This window comes from Filicampus tigris, chromosome 20, assembly GCF_054856515.1.
Source record: "Filicampus tigris isolate MCC_2025a chromosome 20, RoL_Ftig_1.0, whole genome shotgun sequence".
Lineage (NCBI taxonomy): Eukaryota > Metazoa > Chordata > Actinopteri > Syngnathiformes > Syngnathidae > Filicampus > Filicampus tigris.
In genome coordinates, this window is record NC_141236.1 from 428,816 (window position 1) to 446,311 (window position 17,496).

General features: G+C 44.3%; 1 protein-coding gene across 5 annotated transcripts in view; it reads left to right on the forward strand.

Moving 5' to 3' along the window:
• The window catches only part of cfap206 (cilia and flagella associated protein 206), a 73,520-nt gene that overhangs the window by 47,582 nt on the left and 8,442 nt on the right, over positions 1-17,496 (forward strand). For 2 of the 5 annotated variants that reach the window (XM_086018559.1, XM_086018560.1), the window contains exons 6-11: positions 5,009-5,128; positions 5,270-5,468; positions 5,558-5,698; positions 10,092-10,267; positions 10,481-10,615; positions 16,105-16,363. In XM_086018559.1, coding sequence (XP_085874685.1) covers positions 5,009-5,128; positions 5,270-5,468; positions 5,558-5,698; positions 10,092-10,267; positions 10,481-10,615; positions 16,105-16,326 — 993 coding nt within the window. In that variant the 3' untranslated portion in view covers positions 16,327-16,363. Of the gene's footprint in view, positions 1-5,008; positions 5,129-5,269; positions 5,469-5,557; positions 5,699-10,091; positions 10,282-10,369; positions 10,616-16,104; positions 16,364-17,496 lie in introns of those variants that run through there. The other 3 variants (XR_015083818.1, XM_086018562.1, XM_086018563.1) reach the window with 3 other exon arrangements.

The window sequence follows — 17,496 nt, forward strand, 5'->3', positions numbered from 1 at the left end:
TTGCTGGCACGAACAAACTATGAGCTGTGTCGAAGGAGGAAAGAGAAAAAAAAAAGTCACTCACTATCAACACTTAGCGCTCGAATAGCGTTCAATGCCTGCTCACAGTGTGGGACATCTCAGCACTATGTTGAAACTCAATGAATTGATCAAATGTCAACAATTACTAATAATAAAACGTGAGATTTCTAACATGAAGTATTTCTAATAAAGTGTGTTTTACTCCAAATACTTTTTCACCACAATCCGATTCTGAAAGCCACGAAAAGTGACGTGAAGTCTTCAGTCAGCATGTAGAACAGCCATGGTGTGGCAAACATTGATGCAAAGAAATATATTACAGAAATAGTGTAACGAATTGGGTTATCTGTGTTGAGGTCGAATGTGTGTCTTGCCAAGTTGTGTTGTTTCCTAGGTTAATGAATGCATCGTGCGGCTCGCTGGATGGGGGGGTATGCGAGCGAGAATAGCGGAGGACGAACAGGAGAGCCGTTGCTCTTTTTTGACTGAACAGGAGTCGTACTGTATTGGCGGCGGCTGTGGCCCACAGTAGCCGGTTGGACTAATAAAAACATGATAATTAAACTACATCTGACGGCGTGTTCTTGTAGTCGCTACAATATATTTTAAAGCGTGACGTCTTCGGCAGGTGCGAAGGACTCACATCTATACCGGATCTAATAATAAAGCAATATCATCCCAGGGGACGTAGAAAACCTGCCAGATGTGGCCCGCGGGCCTTGACTTTGACATATGTGCTCTATGGCATACATCATTATATTATGTATAATGCCCAAAAAAGTCATATGATGATAGTTAGAAGTGCTGGGGATAGGAAATTCTGTTTCCCAATGTTTTATTTATCAAACAGTGGCGGTAACGTGCAGAGTTAAGACGAGAGAGTCATCGCACGACAAATAAAATATCGCCGTTAATCTAATTTAGTACCGGCGGGTGTGATCTGCGCGCTGATTGGCTGTCACTGACAACTCAGTCTGGGCCGGCCTCGCTAAAACTAAGGCTGTGTGCACCTTGAACTAAGCAAAATGAGTTTATTGTAGAAGTTCATCGAGTCTCAAATACCACCTTCAAGCAAAGCACCTCGATGCTAGCAAGGATGATGCCGAGCAAAGTGCTGATGTCGCCGGGAAAGGTGCTCGTCAAATGACAATAGCTGAATGCAGCCGAGGCAAACCAGTAAGCACAGGGCAATCAGTCAAACTAACAAATCTATTGGCTCTGTGGTTTGCCATCAACTGTCGACCAGTCAGCGCGGTTGAAGATGATCGACTTGCAATGGTTGTGCAGGCGGCCACAGGCGACCCATCGTACAAACTTCCCGCGAGGCGAACCATCACGAGGAGAGTCGCTGAACTGCAGGTCGCAGACAAAAATTCCAAAGAGGAGAAATTAGCAGGGGCGATATATGTAGCACTAACTGGGGACTATTGGACATCTGTGAACAACGACAACTACCCCGGAGTTACAGTACATTTCATCGATTGTAATTGGGAGCTTCACTCTTTCACCTTCGGTACGTTGTGACTGTTTCTTCAACATTTACAAGATAATCTAACGTTAGAGCTAAACTAGATAACATTAGTTATGTTTAATGTACAGTATACAAGGATTAGAAGCTTCAAATTGATTGTTGAAAATGCTATAGAAACTTGCGTTGGCTTCGCTGAATGTAGTCAATGTGGCGCTTTGCTTTCATACGAGAGCACAAAGACTGGCACCTCAACGCTGAGCAGGTGTAACTTAGATTTTGTTACAAAAGACAGGCTTTAATTTGTTATCATAAATCACCCCTCCTCCCGAGTCCTCACAAATAAAATATGAAATTTCGGGTTTGCTTCGGGCTTGGGCCTGCAAATCAAGTTAATTGATCAGGCTCGGGCTGGGTCGGGCTTTAATACCCGCGAGAGTGGGTCAGGTTGGGCTGGATTTTTTAGGCCCGATCTGACCTCTAACAAGGATGGATATGATGATTTTGTTTGTCACATAGTTACATGGTAAAACGTCTACATTAGTGAGATAAAGTGAAGTCAATCATCTTAGATGTGCAAGGATATGTCCAGAAATTGTGCATGTGCTGAATGGCAACTTGGCATGGTAAAAATACATGAATAGGGGGCAAGTGTATTAGGGGGAAGTTTGATTGTGTGTGTGGGTGTGTATTTTAGAGCGTTGGTGTATGTGTTTCTCTGAAAAAGTGTGATAATATAAGGGAAAGTGTGTGTGTGAAAGATAAAACAGAGGGAGTAAGGGAGATGGGCAAGTATTGTAAGTATAGAAGAAGGGACGACTGCACACTGCAAAAGGTGAAATTCTTTATCGAGTTTATTTTGCATTACTACAAAAATTACTAAAGATTTATTATAATGCTTGGGATTTAAGCAGTGTCTCTTGGAAAGACAATGCTGCCAAGACAAATGTACTTATTTCAAGGCAATTTAATGCAGAAATAAGAAAAAAAAATTGTTCTATTGTCAGATTTTTTTCATTTCCTTTCATTTCCAGAAAATGTTAACAAGATGGTCTGCCTTAGTAATTGGTGGAAGAAGGATAAGTAAAGACTGTCCTGCAATAATAGACTGGTCTCATTGCCTCATGCCATGTCAGACAGATCTGGTTGATATTGTTAATTAGGCTATTCATTCTACATTCTTGCCTATCTTTATCAGTGTTTAACAAAGTAAAACACTTCTTAACTTAAGTTTAATTATTTCAGTAACACATGATGCTGTTGTCAAATTTTAAATGGACCATTTTAATCTAGATTAATCTAGATTAACTCCAGGATTGGGGTGAGATTAATCTAGATTTAAAAAAAATAATCTATGCCCAGCACTAAAAAAAACGAAATATCTTTGGCCATATCATATCTGAGGACTTGATGGATGACAAAGATATCTTTCTCAGCGCCGTAAAATAAACTCTCAGACTAATGTGTTGATTAGAAAGTCCTCTGATTTTGTTATGTGCTCTTTGTTCAGAAGATATATTAGGCCACTTGACACTGCTCAGCTATGGTCCATCTATAAGAAGTCGAGTTTACACAGGCTAAAAGTTGCCGATAATGATACACTGAAGCTCCTTCTTCGAGTACCAAGGTGGCACAGTGCTAGTCAATTATTTGTGGTTAAAAGAATACCAACACTTTATGCACTACTCAGACAGCTGATTTTTACCTTCTTCTGTCGACTAGACATGTCAGAGAACCATATAATTGAAGCCCTTGTCAGCCCAGTGAAAAGTTGTTATAGGTTTACTTCTAAGGTTAGACTGCATTGGCGCAATACCTTTGTAGTAAGGTTTCCAGTTGTGTTGCTGATATGGAACAATATCAAACTGTCTCTCTGACAGACTATTAGTCACCGGCAGGTAACAGCTAGTAACAGCTACATAATTTCTGGCATCTCATTGCAGTGTCGAAAGCACTGTCATTGTCTTTTTCACTGATACAGGCCAATGTCGGCAGTCTCTCGAGGCCCCTTCAGCTTGACCTGTTGTGGTAGCTACTGCAATTTCTCGACATTATTTTTTTTCCCCTTCAAAAACATCACAAACCATGAGTCCAGAGCTGGGCACTTGACCATTTTTTGCCCGTCCGGCCGCAACCGTCCACCCTTGACTTGGGTACCCTTCCGGCCGCGACCCCCCGGCCATATTCATAAACATTGTCGGCCCCCGCCCCATTCAGACCAAAAAAAACAAAAAAAAAAACATCCATGATTGACGTCGCCACGGGAGAAATGCTCTAACGGCAGAGGCTTTTTGAAGATCATTAGCTGGCTAATTTACAATTTGAACCCGCTGTGGACACGCTTCAAATGCACCAGTAGTACTTGTATTGTATAATTTTTGGGTCCAACAGCCAGTCAGAAGTCGTAGTCAAGTTACTTATTTATTTTCCACACCTCCCCTCCTTCCCGGCCTTCAAAATAAAAGCATTCCAGCAAACCACTATACACAGCTGGTTGGCTATGGTGTATTTCTGGAAATAGGGAAGACACCAGAGAAGTGAATGAACTCCACCTTGATGTGGCTGCGTCATCCTTGAGTCAGTGCTGCGCGCAGCTTGAATATACTCCCAAAAAAACAAAAACAAAAAATAACAATAATATATATACTCGTGGACACAAGTCGCTTCAAAAAGACAGCGACCACAATGGATATCGTGCCTGCTACAACCATAAAGGGACCGAGATGACTAGACGATGCATTTAATTTTATTGCGAAAACAATCTGGAAGGTGGGAACGTGGGTGAGTAAATTCTCTCCACACACAACGCTGCTAGACTAGTTGCTTTGCAGCAGCAACGAGCTGCGTGGGGGAAACTATGTCATCGCAAAATGTGATATAATAGACCGATCAGAGCAGCAACAAATTCTTATGTGTGCGTGGCATGTGTTGCAGACCTGTCACCAACAGCACAATGCGTCAGTCATGTGAATCAATGTGGCAGTTGTTTAAGAAGAGACGTGCGACAGCAACGTGCATTCAAGCGTGTTTGTATTTCCTTATTTTCACATCACGTAATCCGCGCCTCCCACCTACGACTGGGGCATACCATTACAAGAGGGGACGGGGGGTGCTGGGGGGCAATACCACAATCCCTATAACATCAGTTTTCGCTCACGCCGATGTGGGAGTAGAAAGAAGCCTATAAAGAAGCCTTTCACTGAGTAGGCTGAGATTAAATTTTGCCGCATCGCGAGCACGTCACATTCATGAGGGCCAATTAGTGGGCCGGACTAAAATCGACTTCCGGCCATGCTTAGTCCAGCCATCTTTTAAAAATTTGTCAAGCCAAGCATTACAATAGGGCACTGTGGCTAAAGTCAGGTACTGTGGAAAGTTACATGGCAATGTTTGCCATATCTGGAACTCTTTTGTAGTTTTGTTGCAGTTTTGTTAGTCTTCATTTATATTTGGCTATGTTTTCCTTTGTGACTTTGCAAAAAAATTAAAGTTTTATATGGAATTCACTTATACCACCAGACTGATTCACGTTTGTGTGGAAAAAGAATTGAAATCCTACAGAAGGACATCTCCTCACAGATATACCTGCTGAAAACATCTGTACAGCCAAAGACAGCTGTGCCCACCTCAAAGGTTTTTGTAAGTCATTTGGTGATTGCTATGAGAATAATGCGACATTTTTAATGAATGAATGATGAAAAAAGATTTTGTTCCATGTGTTACAGACATTATTATTGAATTAACTGTTCCATGTTCTTGTTTTTGTTTTCATACTGTCAGCCATTGTTCAAGGCCTTGTCGAAACTGTGGTCCGAACTTCAGGATGAGGCAGAGCTGCTGAACATATTCAATAACATTGCACTCAGATTGCAGTTCTTCCGTACCTCTCAGGCCAAGATTTTTTCCAAATATCCTTTGGACAGCCTATTGGTGGGAGTAGAAGTAAAAACAGACAAAGAAAGAATGAACGAGCATTCAAGTATGGCTGCCATCATACACAGAGATTCCTGCAATGGCAAATAATTTTACCAGAATATCAAGTGCAAGCTGAATTGCTTCTTTATACAGGTGAGCGCATTGATCCAGCACAGATGAAGCAACATGAGTGGCTCCAGCCTGAAACTACTGACAATCTTACCGAGCTGCCATTGCAGTATAATGGATTCTGTTGCTACACACTTGTTAACAAAGATGGACTTATTCTTCCAGGTAATGGCCCTTTATGGTAACAATGATATCTAAAGAAATGGCCACCACATGTGATAAGGCACGCTCACACAGCATTGAACAGAGCAGAGCTGTATTTGCAGGGCTCCAAACCTTTGGCCCCTACATTGGCCTCTACCCTGAATTTTCATAGGCACAAGTGTAGCATATTTTTATTGAAGAGCGGTTCAGTGTCAGCTTCCTTCCGGAAAGGCCTGTAAGCAATACTAGATTGGTGGTAGAATGAACTTCTCTGACACAGCCATTTTGGTTTGAGGAAGGTTTCATTCTACACATGCTGATGCAAAAGAAGTCTCCCAAAATAATGCGAGTGATCCCCCTCTCTTGTGTCTGTCTTCTTAATAGGGAGCGGTATGAAAATTCAAACATATGCATTGCCTGCACCTAAAAAAAACATAAGTCTTTTGATCTCCTCCAAAAGCCTAAAGTTTCAAGACAAACTGATAAAATATCCAGGAGGAGTTCTTTAAAATGTGACTTCTATGTATAAAAGACCAAAACTGGTGGCAAATTTGAAAGAAATTATAAATGGTGGACTTCTTGTTAGGTCTAGTAAATGGCTCCAAGAGACATTTTCTGTAGAACTTTAGCTGTTACATTATGCCTCCAACTTTTCATAGAGCTTGTTGAAACTAACAACTGGGCCGAGTTCGTTAAAAGTTTCTATGGGGTTTTAACTGATATATTTTGTAAAAAACGCACAATAAACTAATAATATATTGATTATTTTTCCAGGTGTGATGTGTGTGCGAAGTTTTCATATTTTCATGAATGTTTAGACCAAAGATCAAAAGTTGTTTTCATTTAGATCAAAATCAGTGTCGGCAACAGCATTTGGTGAAATAAAAAGCTTTGCTTTTCCTTGTCGTCTTGAACATCTAAAGCTGAAACATCCACAATTTCAAGACAATCAAATAAAATCTCTAGGAGGAGTTCTTTAAAATGTGACGGCCAAAAATGAGACCAAACATAAAGGAAATTCAAAATGGTGGACTTTTGAAATATGAATGTCCTGTCCCCGTCATATAGTATTTCGAAAACACAAGATTTTTTTCACCCTTGTTGTTATCCCAGGTCTTAAGATCACACGGCCCAAGTCTGAAGTTAATCGGGTGAATCCTCTAGCACACATATCTCAAAGTCAAGGAGAAGGTTTTCTACGGCCCCTGCGATGATATTGATTTATTATTAGATCCGGCCCGCAACAAGCGTGTGTGTGTAGCAGATGTGATCGGGTCCTTCGCGCCTGCCGATGATGTCACACTTTAAAATCTATTGAAGCGTCTTCCAAGAACACAGACGTAGTTTAATTATCACGTTTTTTATTAGTCCAACCGGCTACTGTGGGCCGCAGCCGACGCCAATACAGTACGACAACCGTTCAGTCAAAAAAGGGCCACTCCTCTCCTCTTCGTCCTCGGCTTCTCTCGCTCGCATGCCCTCCCATCCAGCAAATTGCTCGATACATTCATGAACCTCGGAAACAACACAACTTGACAAGACACTCATTCGACCACAACACAGATAACCCAATTCGTTCCACTATTTCTGTCATATATTATTTGCAGCTATGTTTGCCACCCCCTGGCTGTTGTTATTACGAACATTACAGCAACTTTTGCGAGGATCGTCCTGCGGTCGTCTACTTGCCGACTGAAGACTTCATGTCCCTTTTCGTGGCTTCAGAATCGGATTGTGGTGAAAGGTTATTTGGAGTAAAACACGCTTTATTAAGAATTAATTAATGTTAGAAATCCCACGTTGTTTTAGTATTCGTAATTGTTGGCATTTGATAATAAATTAATTGCGTTTTGACGTAGTTCTGAGATGTCCCACACTATGAGCAGGCATTGAATGCTCCTCAAGCGCTCAGTGTTGATAGCGAGAGACGTGGTTTCTTTTCATTTTCCTCCTTCGACACAGCTAGCCAGTAGTCTGTTTGTACCAGCAAACTCAGTAGTTGCAGATTTCCCGTGTTTCACCACGTTTGTTGTTGTGTGTAAATGTTAAAAGGTGAGTTTAATAATTTAGGTTCGTGTCAGGTAACTGCTGTACATAATAACTTTGATATGTTCTCGTGAGTGATGTCACGATGAACACTAGTTAGTTATTTCGGCTAGTATGCTTACTATTCTAGTGATGAAACGTGTGAATGTGTATTGTATGTATTGTTTAGTTGTTTAATTTCTTCATACAGTGAATTGTAATGTTTAGGCATATTGTTAACAAATGGATATGCATTGGATGATGTTGCTAGGTTTTTCTTTCTGTATTGTTGCAGACCACAATAAATAGGCGTGCCAAGTGGAATACGGGCCTGTGTGCTCTGACAGGAGCACCCACATCCATACCTTACCACTTTTATTTGGCCCTCCGTCAATTTGACTTTGACACCCCTGCTCTAGCACAAACAAAAACGGGCCAAAAATCCTCATTCAAAAATGTACAGCTCACTTCCTGCTCATTTTAGAATATGGCTGCAATGGACATTTTGGTACATCTCAGGGTGATGTCAAATGTACTATTTTTCCACTATAGGTGGTGCTACATAGCCATTTTGTTTTCATTGTTTATTATTGTTCTCCAGTCCCTATGCGTGAACAAAGTCTGGTGAGATTTTGTACATGTTTAGGTCCCCAAAAATGCAATTCTTTTCTCAGAAAAAAATGATAATAATGACTAGAGCTGCGAGCAGCTATAAAGGGCACTTGCCGCCCTGGCAACGTTGCAGTACTTTTATTTTTGCTCCCATTTTAAAAACTAAAACTTTTCCACATATACATTATCAACATTTCTCTCAAATATTGCTCACAAATCTGTGATAGTGAGCACTTTTCCTTTGCCGAGATAATCCATCCCACCTCACAGGTGTGCCATATCAAGATGCTGATTAGACACCAGGATTAGTACACATGCCTTAAACTGCCCACAATAAAAGGCCACTCTGAAAGGTAAAGTTTTGTTTTATTGGGGAGGGGGTCTGGGGACGCAGAACGCTACACACCACACACACTTCTGCCATCTGCCCTGCACAGTGTAAACCAGGATTCAGCCGTGAAGACAACACCTATCGACATGACAGACGCCATCGAAATGTGAGTATTTTCCCACTCAAGTCGGTTACTAACTGGAGTCAGGTTGAAACCCTGATGAGGACGACGAGCATGTAGATGAGCTTCCCTGAGACAGTTTCTGACAGTTTGTGCAGAATTTCTTTGGTTATGCAAACTGTAGCAGCTTTCAAGTCGCTGGTCTCAGACGATCTTGGAGGTGAACATGCTGGATGTGGAGGTCCTGTGCTGGTGTGGTTTTACGTGGTCTGCGGTTGTGAGGCTGATTGGATGTACAGCCAAATTCTCTGAAACACCACGGCTTATGGGAGCGAAATGAGCAATAGCTCTGGTTGACATTCCTGCTGTCAGCATGCCAATCGCACGTTCCCTCAAATCTTGCGATATCTGTGGCATTGTGCTGTATGATAAAACTGCACCTTACAGAGTGGCCTTTTATTGTGGGCAGTCCAAGGCACACCTGTGCACTAATCATGGTGTCTAATCAGCATCTTGATATGGCACACCTGTGAGGTGGAATGGATTATCTCGGCAAAGGACAAGTCCTCACCATCACAGATTTAGAATGGTTTGTGAACAATATTTGACAGAAATGATGATATGTATGTGGAAAATTTGTAGACCTTTGAGTTCATTTCATAAAAATGGGAGCAAAAAATTATTGTGTTTGTATTTTTGTTTACTGTATATATATAAAATATACATTTTTAAAACGTAATTGTTGCGGGAAGGTTGCAGTGTTTAAACAGGGTTGCGGGAAAGTGCGATTTTGCAGGATTTCCTTGATTGTGTTAATAGATGGGATAGAAACTGAGAAATCCTGGAGGGAATGACTAAGACATGTCTGTTATCTAGTGGTGATTGGTGATATTACAACTTTAAACTACAGTCAACCTCCTGCGTATTCACCCGCAGTTTAGCATATTTATGGGTTTTACCTGATTCTCCCCATTTTTCGTGGAAAAATAATGGATGTTTGTCAGGGTTTTTTTGAAGAATTATTTTAAATTTGTAAAAAAAAAAAAATAATAATAATCCCCTCCAAAAATATATAGTTTTAAATTAATCAAAGGGCCGCTCAGACTGTGTCAGCCCATGGTCCACCAGTTGCCCATCCCTGCCGTACTATATCGGATTCAACCAAAATAGTGCCACTCTGCCTGTATATATTAGCTTCGGTATGTATATTGAAGCTCTCAGGACCAATGGATGCATTTTTTTAATCATTTGCAATGTTGCATGCTCTTATTTCCCCATTTTAATTAAACAGAAGAACATCTTCACATGTGACATTCCCCTTGTAGGAAATCCATACATCGGTGTGCTCAAGCACAAGGAGAAATTGTATGTCTTCAACTCCAAAGAAGCTGCTATGAAATTTGCCCACAGCCCCGATTACTTCATTGCACTGGTGGCAGAAAAAGCCAAGAGTTCACCTGAGCTGATTAAACTTCTCAAACTCCATCAACCTCCACCTTGTGTAAGATGACGATTGTAGGTTAGCCAATTCCACTCTGTAAATTGTTTCTGTGATGAGCATTCTCAGTTCACATGCAGCTTCCTTCTCCCACTTTACATGCAGCAGCCCAAGCCTCCAAGCTGTACCATCGCCATCACCACAACCTACCACCACCATCACGCATAGCATCCCCTCATTAAACACAGACAGATTAACGGTTTGGCTGTTTTACAGGTGCAAGCAGGAAAGACTCTACTTGTGACTAAGTTTGAAAACAGCACACAGACAGATGTTCACGCCCTGGTGACAAATATTGTGAAGTCATATGTATGGAATGAGTGGGAACTGCGGAGGTCAGCGATCAAACTGGTCAGTCAAAGTATTAATTCATTAATATTTTAGACCAGTTAACCAGTTTTTGGACACAGGGTAACTGGATTTGTCTAATGTGACTTATAAAATACCTGTCAGACAGCAACAGTTGTTTTCAACATATCAAAGTGGGAAAATTGAGTGTCAAACAAATATGGGCTGTTAGGCTTAGACCCTTGATACTATATCCGAAAATGCAACATTGACAGGATGACTGCATCCCAGCGGCACGGTAAAGGTTAGCACATCCGCCTCAAAGTGCAGTGGTTTTGGATTCAAATCCGTGCTGGCCCTCCTGTGTGGAGTTTTCACCGTGCCTGCGTGAGTTTTCCCCGGGTACTCCGGTTTCGTCCCACATTCCAAAAACATGCATGGTGGGTTAATTGAACACTCCATCCATCCATCCATTATCTCCCGCTTATCCGAAGTCGGGTCGCGGAGGCAGCAGCTTCAGCAGGGAAGCCCAGACTTCCCTCTCCCCAGCAACATCCTCCAGCTCTTCCGGAAGGATCCCAAGGCGTTCCCAGGCAAGCCGGGAGACAGTCTCTCCAGCGTGTTCTGGGTCTTCCTCGGGGTCTCCTGCCGGTGGGACATGCCCGGAACACCTCACCAGGGAGGCGTCCAGGAGGCATCCTAATCAGATGCCCGAGCCACCTCAACTGGCTCCGCTCGACGCGGAGGAGCAGCGGCTCAACTCTGAGTCCCTCCCGGATGGCCGAACTTCTCACCCTATCTCTAAGGGAGCGCCCGGAAACCCATTTCGGCCGCTTGTATCCGAGATCTTGTTCTTTCGGTCATGACCCACAGCTCATGACCATAGGTGAGAGTAGGAACGTAGATCGACCGGTAAATTGAGAGCTTCGCCTTTCGGCTAAGCTCCTTCTTCACCATGACAGACCGATACAGGGTCCGCATCACAGCAGACGCTGCACCGATCCGCCTGTTGATCTCCCGTTCCATCTTACCCTCACTCGTGAACAAGACCCCAAGATACTTGAACTCCTCCACTTGGGGCAGAATCTCATCCCCGACCCGGAGAGGGCACGCCACCCTTTTCCGACTGAGGACCATGGTCTCAGATTTGGAGGTGCTGATCTTCATTCCGACCGTTTCACACTCGGATGCGAACCGCTCCAGCGAGAGTTGGAGATCGCGGCTTGAAGAAGCCAACAGTACCACATCATCTGCAAAAAGCAGAGATGCAATACTGAGGCCACCAAACCGGACCCGCTCGACGCCTCGGCTGCGCCTAGAAATTCTGTCCATAAAGGTTATGAACAGAATCGGTGACAAAGGGCAGCCTTGGCGGAGTCCAACCCCCACAGGAAACGAATCCGACTTACTGCCGGCAATTCGGACCAAACTCTGGCATCGGTGGTACAGGGACCGGACAGCCCTTATCAGGGGGCTCGGTACCCCGTACTCCCGATCACCCCCCACAGAACTCCCCGAGGGACACGGTCGAACGCCTTCTCCAAGTCCACAAAACACATGTAGACCGGTTGGGCAAACTCCCACGCACCCTCGAGGACCCTGCTGAGGGTGTAGAGCTGGTCCACTGTTCCACGGCCAGGACGAAAACCACATTGCTCCTCCTGAATCCGGGATTCGACCTTCCGACGGACCCTCCTCTCCAGCACCCCTGAATAGACCTTGCCGGGGAGGCTGAGGAGTGTGATCCCTCTGTAATTGGAGCACACCCTCCGGTCCCCCTTCTTAAAAAGGGGGACCACCACCCCGGTCTGCCAATCCAGAGGCACTGTCCCCGATGTCCACGCGATGTTGAAGAGACGTGTCAACCATGACAGCCCCTCAACATCCAGAGCCTTTATGAACTCCGGGCGGATCTCATCCACCCCCGGGGCTTTGCCACCGAGGAGCTTTTTGACTACCTCGGTGACTTCAACCCCAGAGATAGGAGAGCCCACCTCAGAGTCTCCAGGCTCTGCTTCCTCAGTGGAAGGCGTGTCGGTGGAATTGAGGAGGTCTTCGAAGTACTCTCCCCACCGACCCACAACGTCCCGAGTTGAGGTCAGCAGCAACCCATCTCCACTATAAACAGTGTTAATGGTGCACTGCTTCCCCCTCCTGAGACGCCGGATGGTGGACCAGAATTTCCTCGAAGCCGTCCGGAAGTCATTTTCCATGGCCTCCCCGAACTCCTCCCACACCCGGGTTTTTGCCTCAGCAACCGCCAGAGCTGCATTCCGCTTGGCCAGCCGGTACCCGTCAGCTGCCTCCGGGGTCCCGCAGGCCAAAAAGGCCCGATAGGACTCCTTCAGCTGGACAGCATCCCTTACCGCTGGTGTGCACCAGCGGGTTCGGGGATTGCCGCCACGAGAGGCACCGACCACCTTGCGGCCACAGCTCCGATCGGCCACCTCAACAATGGAAACATACGAAACATGGTCCACTCGGACTCGATGTCCCCCGCCTCCCCCGGGACGTGGGAAAAGTTCTGCCGGAGGTGGGAGTTGAAACTCCTTCTGACAGGGGATTCTGCCAGACGTTCCCAGCAAACCCTCACAATACGTTTGGGTCTGCCAGGTCGGACCGGCATCTTCTCCCACCATCGGAGCCAACTCACCACCAGATGGTGATCAGTTGACAGCTCCGCCCCTCTCTTCACCCGAGTGTCCAAAACATGCGGCCGCAAGTCCGATGATACGACTACAAAGTCGATCATCGAACTGCGGCCTAGGGTATCCTGGTGCCAAGTGCACATATGGACACCCTTATGCTTGAACATGGTGTTCGTTATGGACAATCCGTGATGAACACAGAAGTCCAGAAACCGAACACCGCTCGGGTTCAGATCGGGGGGGCCGTTCCTCCCAATCACACCTCTCCAGGTCTCACTGTCATTGCCCACGTGAGCATTGAAGTCCCCCAGCAGAACGATGGAGTCCCCAGGTGGAGCGCCCTCCAGCACACCCTCTAAGGACTCCAAAAAGGGTGGGTACTCTGCGCTGCCGTTTGGTGCATAAGCACAAACAACAGTCAGGACCCGTCCCCCCACCCTCAGGCGGAGGGAGGCTACCTACCGGGGTAAAGCCCAATGTACAGGCGCCAAGTCAGGGGGCAATAAGTATGCCCACACCTGCTCGGCGCCTCTCACCCTGGGCAACCTCAGAGTGGAAGAGTGTCCAACCCCTCTCGAGAGGACTGGGACCAGAACCCAAGCTGTGCGTGGAGGTGAGCCCGACTATATCTAATCGGAACCTCTCAGCCTCACACACCAGCTCAGGCTCCTTCCCTGCCAGAGAGATGACATTCCATGTCCCAAGAGCTAGTTTTTGCTGCCGGGGATCGGACCGCCAAGGTCCCCGTCTTCCGCCGCCGCCCAGCTCACACGGCACCCGACCCCTTTGGCCCCTCCCACCAGTGGTGAGCCCATGGGAAGGGGGACCCACGTGTCCTTTTCGGGCCCCATGGGTGCAGGCCCGGCCACCAGGCGCTCGCCATCGAGCCCCACCTCCAGGCCTGGCTCCAGAAGGGGGCCCCGGTGACCCGCGTCCGGGCGAGGGAAAACGTGGTCCGTTAGTTTTACTCATCATAAGGGGTCATTTTGAGCCGTGCTTAGTCTGGTCCCTCACCTAGGACCTGTTTGCCATGGGTGACCCTACCAGGGGCATAAAGCCCCAGACAACGTAGCTTCTAGGATCATTGGGGCGCGCAAACCCCTCCACCACGATAAGGTGACGGCTCACGGGGGGAATTGAACACTCCAAATTGTCCATAGGTGTGATTATGAATGGTTATTCGTCTATGTGCACCCTGTGCAGTGCGACCAGTTCAGGGTGTACCCCGCCCTACCGCCCGAAGGAATCTGGTACAGGCTCCAGCACGCCCGTGACCCTAGTGAGGATAAGCGGTTCAGAAAATGGATGGATGATTTCATCCCACCATGCACCCTCTATTTCATAGCAGTGTTGTAAATACAGAATGTCAAAGAAAAATACAGGCTTATAGTGGCTGTTTAAAATCAATGAGAACCACATTCACAGCTATAGAAAATTGTATCTTTTACATACCAAATGTTTAACTAAATGGTCCCATGCCACCAGTATCCATTTTTTTCCACTCTTTTATACATAAATAGGTAAAGCTGAGACCTTGGCATACATGGTTTAAGTTTGACATCCATGCAGTTATTTGTATACAATAGACTTGGAAAGGCAAAGAGTGCAGATTTGAATTTGTGCCATTGTGATATAGATTCTTGACTCATTATTCAAGTACCTGTCCTCTTTGCAATTGCTACTCATCTCAGGATAAACGATGGAGCGGCAACAACATCCCTGTGTCTTGTGTAAAGCTCAAACTTTACATCAGCTGCCAATCTTGGAGGAGTTGAGGAATAAACTGTTTCAAATGTATTTTAGGAGAAAATCCTACGCATTGTGGAACCAGAATTGTGTTGTTTATGGGCACATTTCATGAAGGATGGCTTGGTCAACATAAGCTTTCGCACGTGCTTAAAATATATTTCCAGGTTTTAAGCGACACAGCCACACATACACAATTCTCAGGATTGCGTGGTGTCACCATGGAGGTAAATTTATGTACCGGTATAAATTAAAAAATAAATAAATAAAAATCAGACTACAACTGAGAACCAGGCATGGACTATGGCTTCATTCAGGCCAGTCCTCCTCAGAGTACTTGCTGGGTGGCTGCGAGGTCTCTGGGTGTCGCCATAGAGATGGACTTTAAAAAAAATTTTAAAAAAAGGAGAAACATTTTCTTCCAGGGTGACCAGGCTGTCGCGCTCCAGTGGCCGCCTCAGAATACACAGTGACTGGCCACAATTTCTGATGCTGAATGTAACTTGAGCAAACACAATTGCAGAGACATGGTGGCCGCAAGACACCCACATATCAGCAATTACTTTGTATACCTCAGAGGAAAGCCATTTTCCTTATAAAATTTAGGAGAACAACAACCCGATCATAACAGAGCTTATTTACATATTTAATGTTCATGCTAGGCATTAGAGACCAACTGAAATAACTTGGAAAATGGCATTGTAGTCGTATGCAACACAAATCATCTTGCGAACCCTACTAAAGGATATCACTGATTATTAAATAAAAAATATGTGGTGTGGGATCTTTACATATTTGGACTGAGCAAAACTGGTTTATTCACATGCAAGCACAAGGGAACACACAAACTCCACACAGAAGGGTTTGAACTGGCAGATGTGACAGCCGACAGTCACATTATTAAACATACAGATGAATGTATTTATCATAACAACATGTAGAAGCCTACACACCCCACACAAACACAAATGAGAGCAAAGTATTTTTTAACATTTTAACTTTAATGTCAAGTAGAGGCCTTCAAAATATCATCCTTCGGGTTATAAACGGCCATGAGTTTGAGACCTCTTATTTAACGTAATCATTGTTGTTCTGTGTTGTATGCTACAAGGGGGCATTTCATGACTGATACAGCTATTATATACTTGAAAATTAAAGGCTGATCTTCGAACAACAGTCACGCACTCAACTCAGACCCACCTGAGCCACATGAGGCGGGAAAATGCCACTCAAACCTGGCTCCCCAAGCAGGTTGCTTGTCAAACTAAGAGAGATGGTGAGACAGGTGTCCCCAAACCTCAGATATTCCTTGCCGGCCTGAGAGGATGCAGAGGTGGCCGAATGGAAAAAATAAACCTTACGAGATCTATTAATGAATAATCGCTGTATTACTAAATAAATGAAATAATGCCTTGCACTTTTGTTGTCTGGATGCCTTTATTTATTATGATAAATTTGAGATGTGTTGATCATCTTCCTATCTCTTGATGGCCTTAGATAAAAAAGTAGGTAAGCGAGTTAAGGCACAGAAGCAACAGGAAATAAAACGAGACAGCTTTGTGTCAGTGCTATCATTTGTAGATTTAATTTTAAGGATTTACTAAGATCCATTTTCAGTTTGTTCATTGTATGTCCACAGCCCTGGCATCCACTCAGGAGATTCTTTGGGGGAGAGCACTGTTCCATTTTACTTAGACCCAACAAAAATGTCTTTGTAACAGTACCAGCAACATGGGCAAATAATGCTAGTGTTTTGATCTGTTGTCACTACCGTCAAACTTACTCTCACGCACACACACGTCGGAGGTCATCATTTGTAAGTCTTCCTGTTTTTTGCATCATGGTTACAGCATTCTTATGTCACATGTTTGAAAGAAATTCCATAGCTATCTTGCATCTGTCTCTAAAAAAGCTATGAATATGGGCTTTACCTTGCATCATTTACATGTATGGATAAAATATTTTGTGGGTTCTGTAAATTGAGACTTGGCTGAGAATTGACAAAGTTGTATTTAAACAAAATGCGCAAGTCTGACAACATACAGTACAACATATGACGCTGGTCACAATTAACCAGGATGAACGAGACAAACCAAAAATTCAAAAGGCAAAGACACATAAATGAAAATTGCTTGTCACAAAAGGACAAGGAAGCCCAAAGCGCCCAGGATGAACGAGACAAACCAAAAATACAAAAGGCAAAGACAAATATAAATGAAAATTGCTTGTCACAAAAGGACAAGGAAGCCCAAAGCGCATATAATACAGAGACTATAACTTGATTGATTGATTGATTGAACATATAAACACAACATTAAAGATATGAAGAAGATAAAAAAAAAAAAATAAATAAAAGAAACATGAAACTAAAATACTACTGACATGAAAAAAGCAAAACATGGTGAGAGAATTTGGGTATAAACAAGAAGCGTCTGGAAAATTAAAGCATTTGGAGAAAGAGTCGTGAGCAAGGTGAGTAATCTGACATTAGGTTTTTGGTTTGGCAATCCTTAAATAGTCTGGTGATTAACCAGTCGACCACCGTGCCGG